General features: G+C 42.9%; 1 protein-coding gene across 1 annotated transcript in view; it reads right to left on the minus strand.

Moving 5' to 3' along the window:
- Window positions 1-14,080, minus strand: part of ogfod3 (2-oxoglutarate and iron dependent oxygenase domain containing 3) — a 38,431-nt gene that overhangs the window by 12,575 nt on the left and 11,776 nt on the right. Inside the window, exon 8 of the mRNA XM_006797012.3 lies at window positions 5,825-5,948. Within this exon, the coding sequence (XP_006797075.1) occupies window positions 5,825-5,948 (124 nt within the window). The remainder of the gene's footprint in view (window positions 1-5,824; window positions 5,949-14,080) is intronic.

Genomic DNA, 14,080 nt, shown 5'->3' on the forward strand with positions numbered 1-14,080 from the left:
ACGACTACGCATAAAAACAGGCGCTTGTCTGTCTGTAGTGTGGTTATATTAAATATAAGAGAAAGAGAGAACTTTAAGAAATTAATATAGCCACTACAGTGACCATCAAAACCATGAACAAATATTGTCTGTGAAGGTTCTCAGTCATCCAGGTCATCGTAGTCAAAGGAGCTTGCAAAGAAAAGCGTCTGGACTTCTTTAAGTTACTTGAAGACGTTTCACCTCTCATCCGAGAGGCTTCTTCAGTTCTAAGGTCAAATGGTGGAGAGTCCCAGATATAAACCTGGTGGGAGTTTCCCCCCACAGAGGGACAAAAGGACCCCCTGATGATCCTCTAATCGCCTGAGCCAAGGTGTGGAACTGGGTGTGGGTCCCAATCAGCCAGAGTTTCGGGTGAGCTCATTGTGAAACCTGGCCCCACCTTATCATGCGAATTCCTGAGGTCAGATGGCCCAGGGTGTGAGTGGGCGTTAAGGCGTCTGGGAAGGGATCTCAAAACTGGATTATAGATGGCAGAGAGTTGGTGTCGTAAACCACCGCCTCTGTTCAAAGATGGTCGCTCACAGTGGACATAGATGGCTTCTTTCACTCCTCTTTCAAACCATCTGTCCTCTCTGTCCAAAATGTGAACATTGGCTTTCGAGGATGCCAATGTTCACATCAGTTCACTCCCCAGACGCCTTAACGCCCACTCACATCCTGGGCCATGTGATCTCAGGAATTCGCATGATAAGGTGGGGCCAGGTTTCTCAATGAGCTCACCTGAAACCCTGGCTGATTGGGACCCACACCCAGTTTCCCACCTTGGCTCAGGCGATTAGAGGATCATCAGGGGGTCCTTTTGTCCCTCTGTGGGGGGACACTCCCACTAGGGTTATATCTGGGACTCTCCACCATTTGACCTTAGAACTGAAGAAGCCTCTCGGATGAGAGGTGAAACGTCTTCAAGTAACTTAAAGAAGTCCAGACGCTTTTCTTTGCAAGCTCCTTTGACGATGAACAAATATTGCCGTAAACAGATTATTTTGCGACACCACGAAACAAACGATAGCGTAAAATGAAACGATAGACGTTTTTATATCGTCATATCGAACAGCCCTAGTAGTAAGTACATTTAAGTAGCCAGTCGGCGTCTGCTAGGCCCCTCCTCACTCTGTGCTTCCTGTGCCTTTAATTAAACTACCTGCAGAATCCTACAATTTCCTGTAACACTGCAAGCTGATCTTCCACATACGGTCATTTCTGACTAACATTGAAGGCATCGTATCGATCGTATGATTTCGCCCACACTCACTAGCAGCATCTTTAAAACAACACACCTTCTCAGAGTGAGAGATTAATGCGCATATTTTCACTCCATACACTGTGTGTCTGTACAAGCACAGCGGGCAAGGTCAGACCGGCCGTTTTAAGGTGTCTGCCCAGCTGAGGTTATCTACTTCCCCCGTGGTTATCCAAGCAGTCAGGTTAACTGCTGCTGGCTCCTCTAACTGGTAGACGTGTCTTTTTCGCTCTGTCCTTTTATTACCCTGTTTGTATCTGCCATTCCCAGCCAAACACCATCTCTCTCACACTATCACACACTGTATTTACTCTTTATCTGTCTCCCAGCCATTTTCTGTGTCTGACCTACCTTCTCGCCCTATCGGGGATGCTTTTCACATTCCACAAATCTATCCATCATCTCGTCTAATCCTCCACTTTTTCCTCTGCAGTCTGAACACCACCTCTGTCCCCCTACTGCTCGTTGTCATTACATCCTTGACTGTTGTGCTCTCTGACAAAGTCCTGATTGTCTTCCTGGTGTTATAATTACACCTTGTTCATTGCAGTCGCCTCGAAGAGACATGATTATCTCGGCAAACTAATCATCCATCCAGATATGAGGATCAGACTCTTATCAAGTCAAAACATGTCAGTGAGCTACCTGGGATCCATCCCAAACAGTTTCTTGATGAGGCGATGGTGGATTTTAGTGGAGAAAATAAAATGATGGGATAGTGATGCATTATGAATGAGCCTGTATCAAGTCTACTACTCGACGCACACACATAGCAGGTTAGGATTTACCAGCTTTACAGATTCAAGCATTTAAAAATCTATCAAGGGGACAGACTGTACTTTTCCTAGTTCACTGTTCCATGACCCTCTTCTCCACCTTCCTCTTCCTCCTGCAATGTTCACTGGGTTTAAAAATCCTGCTCATGCTGCCCTCTTTGCTGTCTGGAGGTTATTCTCATCTCGCCGATACAAGACGGCTGAGCTATTCACCAAAACCCGTCACAGGAGACTAGAAGGCAGACACGCTGCAGTCACTCTTTATTATCATACGTCCTTCAGTCGATGTCCAAGACAGTGTCAGCAGCCCAGGATCCTTCACTGCAGCTCACAGAGTATGACGCATGAGCGAGAGTGGTAGCAGAGATTAAATGGAGGTGAAAAAAAGGCAAAAAAAAGCATTTAAGGTAAGAGAAGTAGTAAAATATCATATTTCTGAATTGCTTTTGATTAAAAGTGGCAGAAGACTTGGTGTAAATGGCACAAGATGATGGACAGTGGGGGAGATAAAGGGAGAGAGCGAAAAGCGGTGAAGAAAGAAGTTCAAGAAGGGACAAGGTGAGCGGAGGCAGTCTGGGATGGTTTGCTGTCAGAAGTAATCGAGAGGAAGTTTTACTTTGAGGAAGAAGGAAAACGCCTCAGGCGATGTTTCCCATACAGAATCGTTCAGGAGTGACGCCGTACGCGGGGGAATATGAGCCGAGAAGGAAGCTGCCCCGAGTTCTTATCACACTTTTTGCACAAAAGCTAGGTCACACAAATATTACAAACCATGACCCTTTGGAGCGTCACCTCTTTTCTTCCCCCACAGTGAGGCCTCCACGATCATCAGACTATACGACACACAAAGCTTTTGAGTTCATCTTTCAAATTTTCTTCAGTGACGACTAGGGATGGGTACCGGTATCCGGTGCCATGATGGCACCGGTTCTGACATAAACGGTAGTAACCAGACCGAAAAGCAGCGCACATTTCGGTGCTTTATTTTGGTGCTTTTTTATCCTGAGCTGTGATACACTTTAGATTCTAGCCAATCATTTTACGTTTCCGAGGATAGTAGGCGGGCCCAGGTACGTACGTTCTTTTAGAGCAGAGCTACAGATTAAAAATGCTCAAGGCGAAGCGGTCAAAAGTCTGGCTGTACTTCACAGCAAAATATGCAAACTCAGCAGCCTGCAACAAGCGCTTTAAGCTGATACTGTGATACTGTGCAAAGGAGGTAACTCCTCAAATCTGATGAATCACCTGGCGACGCATAGCGTTTTTTTTAAAAGCCGAGAAATGTGCCGTATTTGATAGCTTGCTGCAAGACCTCACACCGAGCGCATCTACTGCGGGTGTGGTGCCTGTTATCGGTCCCGGAGTTAGCAACATCCCCCAAAAACCCGAAGAGTAGAGTTCTGGCCCCTAGCCCTGCCAGTGTAGCAGAAATGATGACGGATGATGATGCAGCAGCAGCCGTTCTTCTCTGAGTGAGTAGCTTAATGTTGTTCGTGTGTAATTTACGTTGAGTAGGCTAACCACGTTATTACATTAATGCATGTAAGGTGAACTAGCAAACACCGTCATAGTTACATGCGGCTGTCTTCTTGTTTGATGGCAGATACTCCCTTCACCCTGGCCAAAAAGGCTAAAATGACCAAAGAAAAAGTGGAAAACAGTTAAACATGAGAGATTTTTGTACAAAGTTTGTGTTTTTTCCATTGTTTAAGCACTGCTTCCAGCCAAGAGTGATACCATATATGCCCCATAGCTGCAGAAAAGGCTAACATTGTTATCAGCTGAACATGAGAGGTTTTTGGACCAATTTTGTGTTCTCCATTCTTTAAGCACCGGTTCGAGCACTGGTTCGAGCACCGTTTAAGCACCGGCACCGTTTCAAAAGTACCGGTTTGGCACCGGTATCGGATAAAACCTAAACGATACCCATCCCTAGTGACGACCTTTTTACACTGAAGGGGAGCTATTATAGTTTTCTTTATTTTCTGTGATATATCTACTGTTACAGTGATGAATGCTTAACCTACAAAGTTTAAAACATGAAGTCACCATATGAGCTCCCCAGTGAGAGTGGATATCCCTAATATTTTGACTTGCTGCTTTTTATTACCAAAAACGTCAGCAAAGTGTTCTCATATTTTTTTCCTCTTCTTAGTTCAGTTTAAGAAAACAAACTGCTGCTGTCATCTGTTCAGTTTTTCTTATTTACACACGTTTTAGTCCTGATGGAGTGCTTAGTTACGCTTAGTTACGCTTAGTTACGCTTCGTTACACTTCGTTACACTTCGTTACGAATCATGTGGACAGATTTGTGGATAATAAATGATTGACGTGGTCCTATTATTCTTCCTAAAGCTTCATATTTTTATCCCTGGACTCCACATAACTTAATCATAATCATTTTATTAATATGATAGATGGCCCCTCAGTTGATCCATCCCCTGAAATGAGCCGTTTCAGCTCCTCTGCCTTTAAGCCAAACTTTTTCCGATAAAGAAACCAAAAAAGGATCATTTAACAGGGCTCCATGTCTGCTGGCTGTGCAACAGTGCATATATTACAGAAGACAAAGTAGAGTAAAATGTGAAGTAACCAGTATTTCATCCAAGAAAGCGCAGACATTACATTTAGACTTAATGGACAACAGAAATAATTAAATAAATGTGATTTTTTTTAAAAAGCCATGTTAGATCTATAACTAGAAAAATAATCCAATCACTCTTTATAAAGTATGGCGTGCCATATGTTAAACAGGAAGAACAATTTATTGCTCACTTTCAATATCATCCAATTCAGTATATGGGGCGATCGTTGCTCAAGAGTTGGGCGTTTGTCTTGTAATCGGAAGGTTGCCGGTTCGAGCCCCGGCTCCGACAGTCTCGGTCGTTGTGTCCTTGGGCAAGACACTTCACCCGTTGCCCTACTGGTGGTGGTCAGAGGGCCCGGTGGCGCCAGTGTCCAGCAGCCTCGCCTCTGTCAGTGCGCTCCAGGGTGGCTGTGGCTACACTGTAGCTTGCCATCACCAGTGTGTGAATGTGTGGATGATTGTGTATAGTGCAAAGCGCTTTGGGGTCCTTAGGGACTAGTAAAGCGCTATACAAATACAGACCATTTACCATATAAATAAAACAGGTTTACATGCTGTGTCACATTCCTTTAAAGTGACCAGCTTGGAAACTTTTACGATTTCCTGCATGCTCCCCCTGAGGACGGATTCAACTCCTCCGCTTTAAAATGTCTGAAAAGCAGATGCCCCTCTAGGCTTTTCTGCTTCAGTCTTCAAGGTGTTCATTTGCTTATAGTGTTGCCCATTTTTTTCCTTAATGTGAAGTGTAGACACAGACAGATCATACTGACAGATCACGTTACTTCTAAAAAAGACCACGTGTAGTTACTTTTTAGGTCCTAAAAGCTCAATAAAAAACCAAATCCCCTGCATGCGCACTGTGCTACAGTCTGTGCCGCTGATTACCCACTTACAGAGGATTACGCCCACTTTGCTGCACATATTAGTGTGCTAAAACCACCTCCAGGCTCCCTAATGCAGCTCAGCAATTATAATTTTTAACTCTGCTGTGATAATGAAATAATTTATCTGTCTCACATCATTTACTTTAACTTTTATGCGTATGAGAACAAAAGCAGCTATCAGGTGTTAACGTCGACAGCCTGCGTTTACACCATCCTGTCTTTAAGCAGGTCAAGCATTAAAAAAAGGCTTAAAGCTAAAGAAGAACGTATGTTAGGTAGATTCAGCTTCTAATACCTGCCCGTGGTTCCACAGTCCGGTTGCCATTCTGGTCCATGAAGACAAATCTACCTCCAGTGAAGTCAGAGCCGTAGTCAGACAGGTACAGGAGGGAGGTGTAGTCGAAAGAGCCATAGGTCACCTGGCAGACAGTGAGAGAGGAGGAAAGCACGAGTTGAGAGCTGAACCCTGCGCTAGTAGTCCAATCAAGGTTGTGTTGATGGATGATGGTGTTGGGCATCAGCGATCACACTGTTAGCTCATTTTTCCACTGATGCATCACAATTATATTAACATTATAATAAGACTCAGAGTCAATCGAATCTGCCCCGCTATAATTTCATGTCTCATCTCCATATTCAACCAACACTTACAACACACACGTGTCACAAGTTCATTCCCAAACTTCTGTACGCTTTAAAATTTAATGTGTTCACGTGGAGCAGCAGCACCGCTCCATCATCATGAGCTGATGGGTAAAAAAGACAAGCAGAATATTTCGGACTGCTGGCTTGATTTTTGAATTGGAGCTAGTGCAGTGTTCACTATGGCAACTCCTAAAGGGAGCAGCTAGAAAGAAAAAGAAGAAAGGAGGAGTGACACTGCGCTTAGTAAAACATTTTTTCTCCTTTGTTTGTCCTTGAGAAACAGCACTGTAGACCTATCAGTCAATCTAAGATTAATAAATTATATTCTGATTCTGATCCTCGCCCCAACAGAGGACTACAAACTGACCAGCAGCCTGTGTGAAAAAATTAATTTATCAATATGACAAAAAAAAGGATCAGTTATGTCAGTTTGGTTTCATTTTAATGGCGACGGTAAGGAGGTACAAACTAGTGTTTTTGGAGCTTGCCGCGAGTGCATTACAGTTTTTATATGCACATCAGAAGGTTTTCAAACACAATTGTTCCTAAATGGTGTGGCTCCTGATTCTGTAACACACAGACATTATTACTCCCAGTGCAGAGGCCAATTCTGCACTGGAAGTAATAATGGGCGATCGTGGCTCAAGAGTTGGGTCTTCGTCTTCTAATCGGAAGGTTGCCGGTTCGAGCCCCGGCTCAGACAGTCTCGGTTGTTGTGTCCTTGGGCAAGACACTTCACCTACCGCCTACTGTCAGAGGGCCAATGGCGCGATATAGCAGCCTCGCCTCTGTCAGCCTGCCCCAGGGCAGCTGTGGCTACAACTGTAGCTTGCCTTCACCAGTGTGTGTGAATGTGAGAGTGAATGAATAGTGGAATTGTAAAGTGCTTTGAGGGGTCCTGAAAAGCGCTATATGAATACAATCCATTATTATTATTATTATTATTATTATTATTATTATAATACATTGTCACAAATGTGTTCCCACAATACCTTCACAATACAACAAAAAGAACAGACAGCGTGCCTTTGGCTTTTTCTTTGTTGTACCTCCGTGACAAAACGTTTGAAAAGCACTAACCTAAGGCTCCGGTAGAGTCTGCCTATGGAGCGTCACTCCGTGGATTCCCAAAGTTATTGTATGGATTCTTACTCAACACTGATTTTAAAAGCTCCAAAAAGCATTAACAGCTGTGGAACCGTTCACGCATGCATTCAATGCATATCACTTCATGAATCATATCCCTGAAGGTTTTATCCATCACACTGTAAAAGAAGCAGCAGCAGCTCTCTTTCTGTACATTTTGGCTCCACATGAGGTCCCCAGGCTCTGAGGCACAGCTTGGATCTACTCACTGCAGTTTCACACATAAAGCATCAGGTAAAATATCCCACCTGCTTGTTCTTTACAGGCAGGCGGATTGGTTATTTTCTCATTGTGAAGTTCCTTTGTGTATACACCACACAGCTTCTCCCACAGCAGGATGGCAGCCACCTGTTTGTGCCCACTGTGTCAGCGGCTCATATGGAAAAAGAAGAGCTTTGTCTTTACGTCTCTCAAAGATTACCAGCTGCCAGGTCCTCCCTCCCACTCCCCCCATCGTATCTGTAATCACTCAAATACAAGTCAAAATGATGCCGCTTTGAGCAGCAGCAAGCTTTATTCATGGGAAATGAACTGTTGCCTGTTTCTGCAGAACAACTAATAACAGTGTTAACGTGAAAGCGCCTGATCTCAAAACCTTAATATATCATCTGAAAATAAGCTGAGAGGGAACAAGAAACGGCTGCCTCTCTTATTTCACAGCAAGAGTGCTCTCACTTCAAAGAGAGAACAAAAGTTAGCTGCTAAGAGTTTTATGAATCCCTGAAACGACGTCAAACCGGCATCGTTCACAAAGCGCTCATAAGTGTTTCCAATCGAGTTGTACAATAGGAAACTTTAACAATTCATGAACATTTGCCTCTTTGTGTGCGTGTGCCCGAACGCCTGTGTTCTCCAATTAGAGAAGAGTGTGAAATAAAAATATAGTGTAACCATGGGGACTGAGAAGCTGCCTGAAGTTAGAATCATGTTATGTAAGATGTTATTTTTGGCTAACGTGGAAAACCATGAATCAACATATGAACATTACCTGATACTGCTGAAGTGAAGCAGAGTAATGTTACAGAGGTTTTAGAGACACAGCCAAGCATTTTGCAATTTGGCAGAATTTTAAAAGTTTAAATTTCTTCTGTATTGAACAGCAGAAATGAGACTTTCTTGTCAGAGGTCATTTTTGAAAGAAAAAAAACAAGGTGAGAGCTGTTGCTGCGATTATTCAAAAACTTTAAGAAACAAAATGACCATCGATCTTCCTTGATGGGGTGAGGATGATCATGAGAAAGGAGGTAAATTAGCTCAAAACTACACGATGGGAGCTTGTTAACAATCTGAAGGCAGGTGGTCCACAACTGGTAACACACCTGCAGGGTCTCCTGCTCAAGAAGGCACAAGTTTGCTGACTTCTAAATAATTTACAGGAGTTATGGAGAAAGTGCTGCAGTTAGAATTCATGCACTAATGCACCAAAATCGAGCTGTTTGGCAACAACTTGACCCGCCACGTTTGGAGAAAGAGAAATGTTCCATGATCCAAAGTAGTCTAAGGAGCTTGGAAAGAAAAGCATCTGGACTTCGTTATGTTGCTTAAAGACGTTTCACCTCTCATCCAAGAAGCTTCTTCGGTTCTTAGGTCAAATGGTGGAGAGTCCCAGATTTAAACCCTGTGGAAGTGCCCCCCAAGAGAGACAAAAGGACCCCCTAATGATCCTCTACCTAATCACACGAGCCAAGGTGTGAAAACGGGTGTAGGTCACAATCAGCCAAGGTTTCGGGTGAGCTCATTGTGAAACCTAGCCCCAGCCTATTATGTGATTTCCTGAGGTCACATGACTCAGGATGTGAGTGGGCGTTAAGGCGTCTGGGAAGGATCTCAACACTGGATTATAGATGGCAGACAGTTGGTGTCGTAAACCACCACCTCTGTTCAAAGATGGTCGTTCACAGTGGACATAGATGGCTCTTTTCACTCCTCCTTCAAACCATCTGTCCTCTCTGTCCAAAATGTGAACATTGGCATCCTCAAAAGAGTGACCTTTGTCCTTTAGATGCAGATGGACAGCCGAGTCTTGTCCCGTGGAGGTGGCTCTTCTACATTGTGCCATGCGTTTATGAAGTGGCTGTTTGGTCTCTCCAATGTAGAGGTCTGGGCATTCCTCGCTATGCTGTACAGCATACACCACATTGTTAAGTTTGTGTTTAGGATTTTTGTCTTTGGGTTGAACCAGTTTTTGTCCGAGTTCGTTGCTTGGCCTGAAGTACACCGGGATGTCATGCTTGGAGAAGACTCTCCTGAGTTTTTTTCCGATACACCGGCTACATAGGGGATGAAAATGTTGTTACATTCATCTTTCTGATCCTCCCTAGTTGGGATCCAAAGTAGGCCATCTCCACAGTCAAGCACAGAGGTGGAAACGTTATGCTTTAAGCCTGTTTTTCCTACTAAGGGTACAGAATGACTGCATTACACGTACCAAGCAATCTTAACAGATAAACTTCATAACTAAGAACACTGGTGGGTCATGGATGAGTCAAACACACAACAATGTCCCTTCAACTGATGTGGGGCTGATCAGAACTGCACCATTTTATATGTTTGTCACAACACACATTCATCTGACCCATTGTCAGTGTCAAATAATGAGTGTATGCAAGACGCCATCTTCGTGTGATACAGTGTGACACAGCCTTTGTAAAAAATGGACCAGGTGCTATTTGAGGCTGTGAAAAGATCTGAGTGTTTGGTGAAAATACGTTTGTTTGGTGGAGTTGCAAACATTGTCTGAAGTGAGTGCAATTATCCTTGGTGGGTGCATGAGAGCGGTTGTACTTCAGGGTAAATCCAGGGTGAATACCGTGTTAGTAAGTTGATGTGCAGCTTTACTCCAGCAAAAGGCAAGGAAGGGTCAGGAACGAACAAGCTACTTGACACTCGTGTCTTCACCTTCAATTCCATTTCATTACAACTCCAGATATGAGATAAAACACACTCTCTGTGCTGTCACACCCCAACTGCTGCTATGACACCGTATCAGTGCTATGATCGATGGGAAGAAAAATCGACCACCCAAGACAGCAAAGGGCCATTTACATTTAAATGAGAGTTGGGTTGGCCAATTAGCCCAAAATAGCAGCAGAGACAGATGGAGGGGAAAAAGTGTCTCTTTCTGATTAAGTTTTACCAGCTGTCAAAGGCCAGCAGGAGACGATAAGGTGGCAAATATTAATATGGCCACAGGCCTCACATTAGGTGTTAAGTATACACCAAGGATGAAGCGAAAGCAAACAAGAATAATCTTAGAAAGATAGCACGATCGTCACAAGCAAAGTGAACACGTAACAGAAACATGTCGTTTCTGCTTCGTGTAGCAAGAGAACCACAGAATAATATTCCGACTGACGTGCAGTTTAAACACTATTGCAAAAGCAGCATTCAGGGACAGCTCTTAAATTTTAAAGTGTTTTTCTTTCACCAGCTCTTCAGTAACACATTAAAAAAATACAATAATAAATTCTTACAATAAGAAAACTCATTTCAGAATTTACTTACTAACACATTTTTCACTCTTAATAACATAATTTGTAAGCCATGAAAAGTTTGTTGGTCTTTTCCTATCAAAACACATCTAACTCAAGTTGCCTCAAGGTCTTCTTTCAAACGCAGAGCAGAAAATGTCTCATGACAATGACCAAAGTGTAAAATGAAAGAGCGAGATTAAAGCAGCGAGCTTTAAAGCTGCACCTCATGAATAGAAATTATGACTGAATGATGTAGGATGTGAAGAGTTTACATAACAGAGACATGGGCTACAGGAAATTAACAACCTGCCTTGCAGGGCAATGTCACCTATTTGAAGCCATGATCTATGTAAAACCATGTCTAAATGTGAAACAGCAGCTGTTTTAGAACTGCTGAGCTGATGGTATAAGGGATGATCAAAAAATATTATTAGATATTAATTATTAAATCATCTCAATTTCACTGTACTTCAGGTTACCTTTATTTGGCAATAGCTTTATTGCGATATCTGATGTGTTTGGTTTCTTTTTTGTACCTGTTCATTTGAAGGACCAAAGTGTTTGGTGTGATGGGCCATATCATACCGTTGATGGTAATACCGGTATAATGTTGGGCAACGATAAGAAAATGAAATATCGCGATAGAATATGGGTAAAGCGTGCATGCGCAGTGCCGTTGTTTTCATACACACATGGCGGAAAAAGCATGGTGACGACGGAGAATGAGAAGGGCGAAAGCGGATCGTTGAATGAAACGGATGAACCAGAATTGGTTTGTAAAAATGCTGCAACTTCAGTGGTGTGGAACTGGTTTAGCTTTCGTCCGTCAGATACGCAACAAAGCACTATTTTTGGTAGAGCATGCTAGCGGGCCGCCGTTAATACCGTGTTTTTTGGGAAAATACGGCACACTTAAAATCAATCCTTTAATTTTTCTGAAAATCAACCTGGGTTTGGGGGTACGTGCTTTTTGGAGTTTGTACGTGCTTTGTCTCTAGGGGCCACCGTATATATTTATATACAAATATATATAAATAAAACCACTTTTTTTTTTACATTAGTAATTCCTTTTGTGCATAATTTTATATTGTTGTTAATAATAAATTAATTAAAGCAACAAAACAACCTGAAGAGCCGGTTGGGAGCCGAAAGAGCCGGCTCTCTAAAGAGAGCCGGAATTCCCATCCCTTTCACATATGTGGCAGATACAGACCGGAGTGGGCTTGGCACTACATGTTTGCAACCTCGCTTAAAGGTAAAAGGAAAAGTCTTCCAGTACTGACAACTTTCTCTTCTTTGAAAGTGACCTAGTAGCAAACAAACTGAGCTTAACAGAAATTCAGATCTTTGTTCATTTCCTGGGGGTCAAAGTGGACTGTGATCTGAAGTTTGATAATCAAATTAAGGCAGTGGTAAAATCTAGCTTCTTTCACCTCAGGCAGCTGGCAAAAATAAACCCAATTCTTTCGTGGCAGCACTTTGAGACAGTGATCCACGCCTTTGTTAGCACTCGGCTGGATTACTGTAATGTACTTTATATTGGGGTCAGCGCATCATATATTAGTCATCTACAGAGGGTGCAAAATGCCGCAGCTCGTCTTTTAACTGGCACTCGAAAGTTTGAGCACATTACCCCTGTTTTAGCTTCACTTCACTGGCTGCCCATTTCTTTTAGGATTCATTTTAAAATTCTTTTATTTACTTTTAAAGCGCTCCATGGCCTACCTCCATCTTATCTCTCTGAGCTGCTACAGCCTTATACACCCACCCGCTCTCTCAGGTCAGCTGATCAGCTGCTCCTGAAGATACCCAGGACTGGGCGTAAACTTAGAGGAGATCGTGCTTTTGCTGTAGCAGCTCCAAAACTGTGGAACGAGCTTCCTTTAGAGATTAGACAGGCCACTTCTTTATCTGTTTTTAAGTCACTCTTGAAAACCGACCTCTTTACCCTGGCCTTTGACACCACGTGAGATGTGTTTTATTTATTTATTTTGCTGTTTTCTGTTATTCTATTGTTTTAACTTATTTTCTGTATAGCACTTTGTTCCTGTGCTGGGTATTTTAAAGTGCTTTATAAATAAAATTGGATTGGATTGGATTTCAGAAAAGTCTACAATACATTTTAAGTGAGAACAAGATGTGGGTGGAGAGGCCTTGAGATCATTGCTTTGTTGTTGCTTTGATGTTGCAAAAAGGTTCCCACCCAGTTCAACAAGCCTGGAGATAATGAGATACACCCTTTTACTAACCTGAATGGAATCACTGGAGACACAAAATCCATGGGGCCACTGTTTTCTAATCTCACTTGATCTTCAGCCTCTATGGGGGTCTCTCTGCCAGATAATTGACTTTAGCCTTCAATAAGAAACCATTTGCTTTTTTGCACTTAGCTGCTATCTCGATAATTCAGCAATTCGGCACTGAAATTGTCCTGTTAATATTCGTTCGGAGTTTTGCGTCTATAAACAGTCTTGATAATTCAGGCCCTGAGGCTGTGATTGCAGCCATTAGCATCTTATTACAAACCAAAGCTGAGGCGAGTGAGTTTTTTCAATTTTACATCAATACCAACTAAAACAAATGTACAAGTGCAGCATTTTTCAGTGAATCCTGGAGAAATGCACCACTGTGTCAAGGCATCCCCCCGCCCCCTACCTCCACCCTCTTCTCACACTGTATGTATAGATGAGAACAGCTCCCCCGTGGAAACTCATTTCAGCGGCTTGTATGTGAAATCAAATTCTTCCTGTCACCACCTAAACCTCAAGGACACGGTGAGTGTTGGAAGGTAGACTGACTGGTACACCAGAGGACTTTGTTTACAGTTCAGCCAATCCTCTGAAGATATCACCGAACATGATTCCCAGCAGAACCATTTAACAGCAGATGATTACATTTTGGCCCTGGTTTGTATAACATATAAACATGTTTAAATGACGAGTGGGGTAAAATGAGCAGATTTAGCTGAGTTTAACAATGCTGCGTTTACTAATCTGAACAAACCAACAGCAGCTTGCGTCACAATCATTTCCAGATACACTGATCATTATCCAAACTAGTTTGAGATGATCTTAGCTTCTTGATATGGTGAAGCAACAATCAGTGCGCTGTAGCCATAAAGGGATGGACACTGTCAGCAACGATTCTCAGCTAAGCCGTGGTTTTAAAATGATGCTCAGATGGTATTAAAGGCCCAGACTGTGCCAAGAAAATATCAACCACACCACTACACCACCACCAGTCTGAACCACTGATAGAAAGCAGGAAGGATCCATGCTTTCATGTCA

The sequence above is a fragment of the Neolamprologus brichardi genome, chromosome 8, assembly GCF_056152115.1.
Source record: "Neolamprologus brichardi isolate AB-2024 chromosome 8, ASM5615211v1, whole genome shotgun sequence".
Taxonomy (NCBI): Eukaryota; Metazoa; Chordata; class Actinopteri; order Cichliformes; family Cichlidae; genus Neolamprologus; species Neolamprologus brichardi.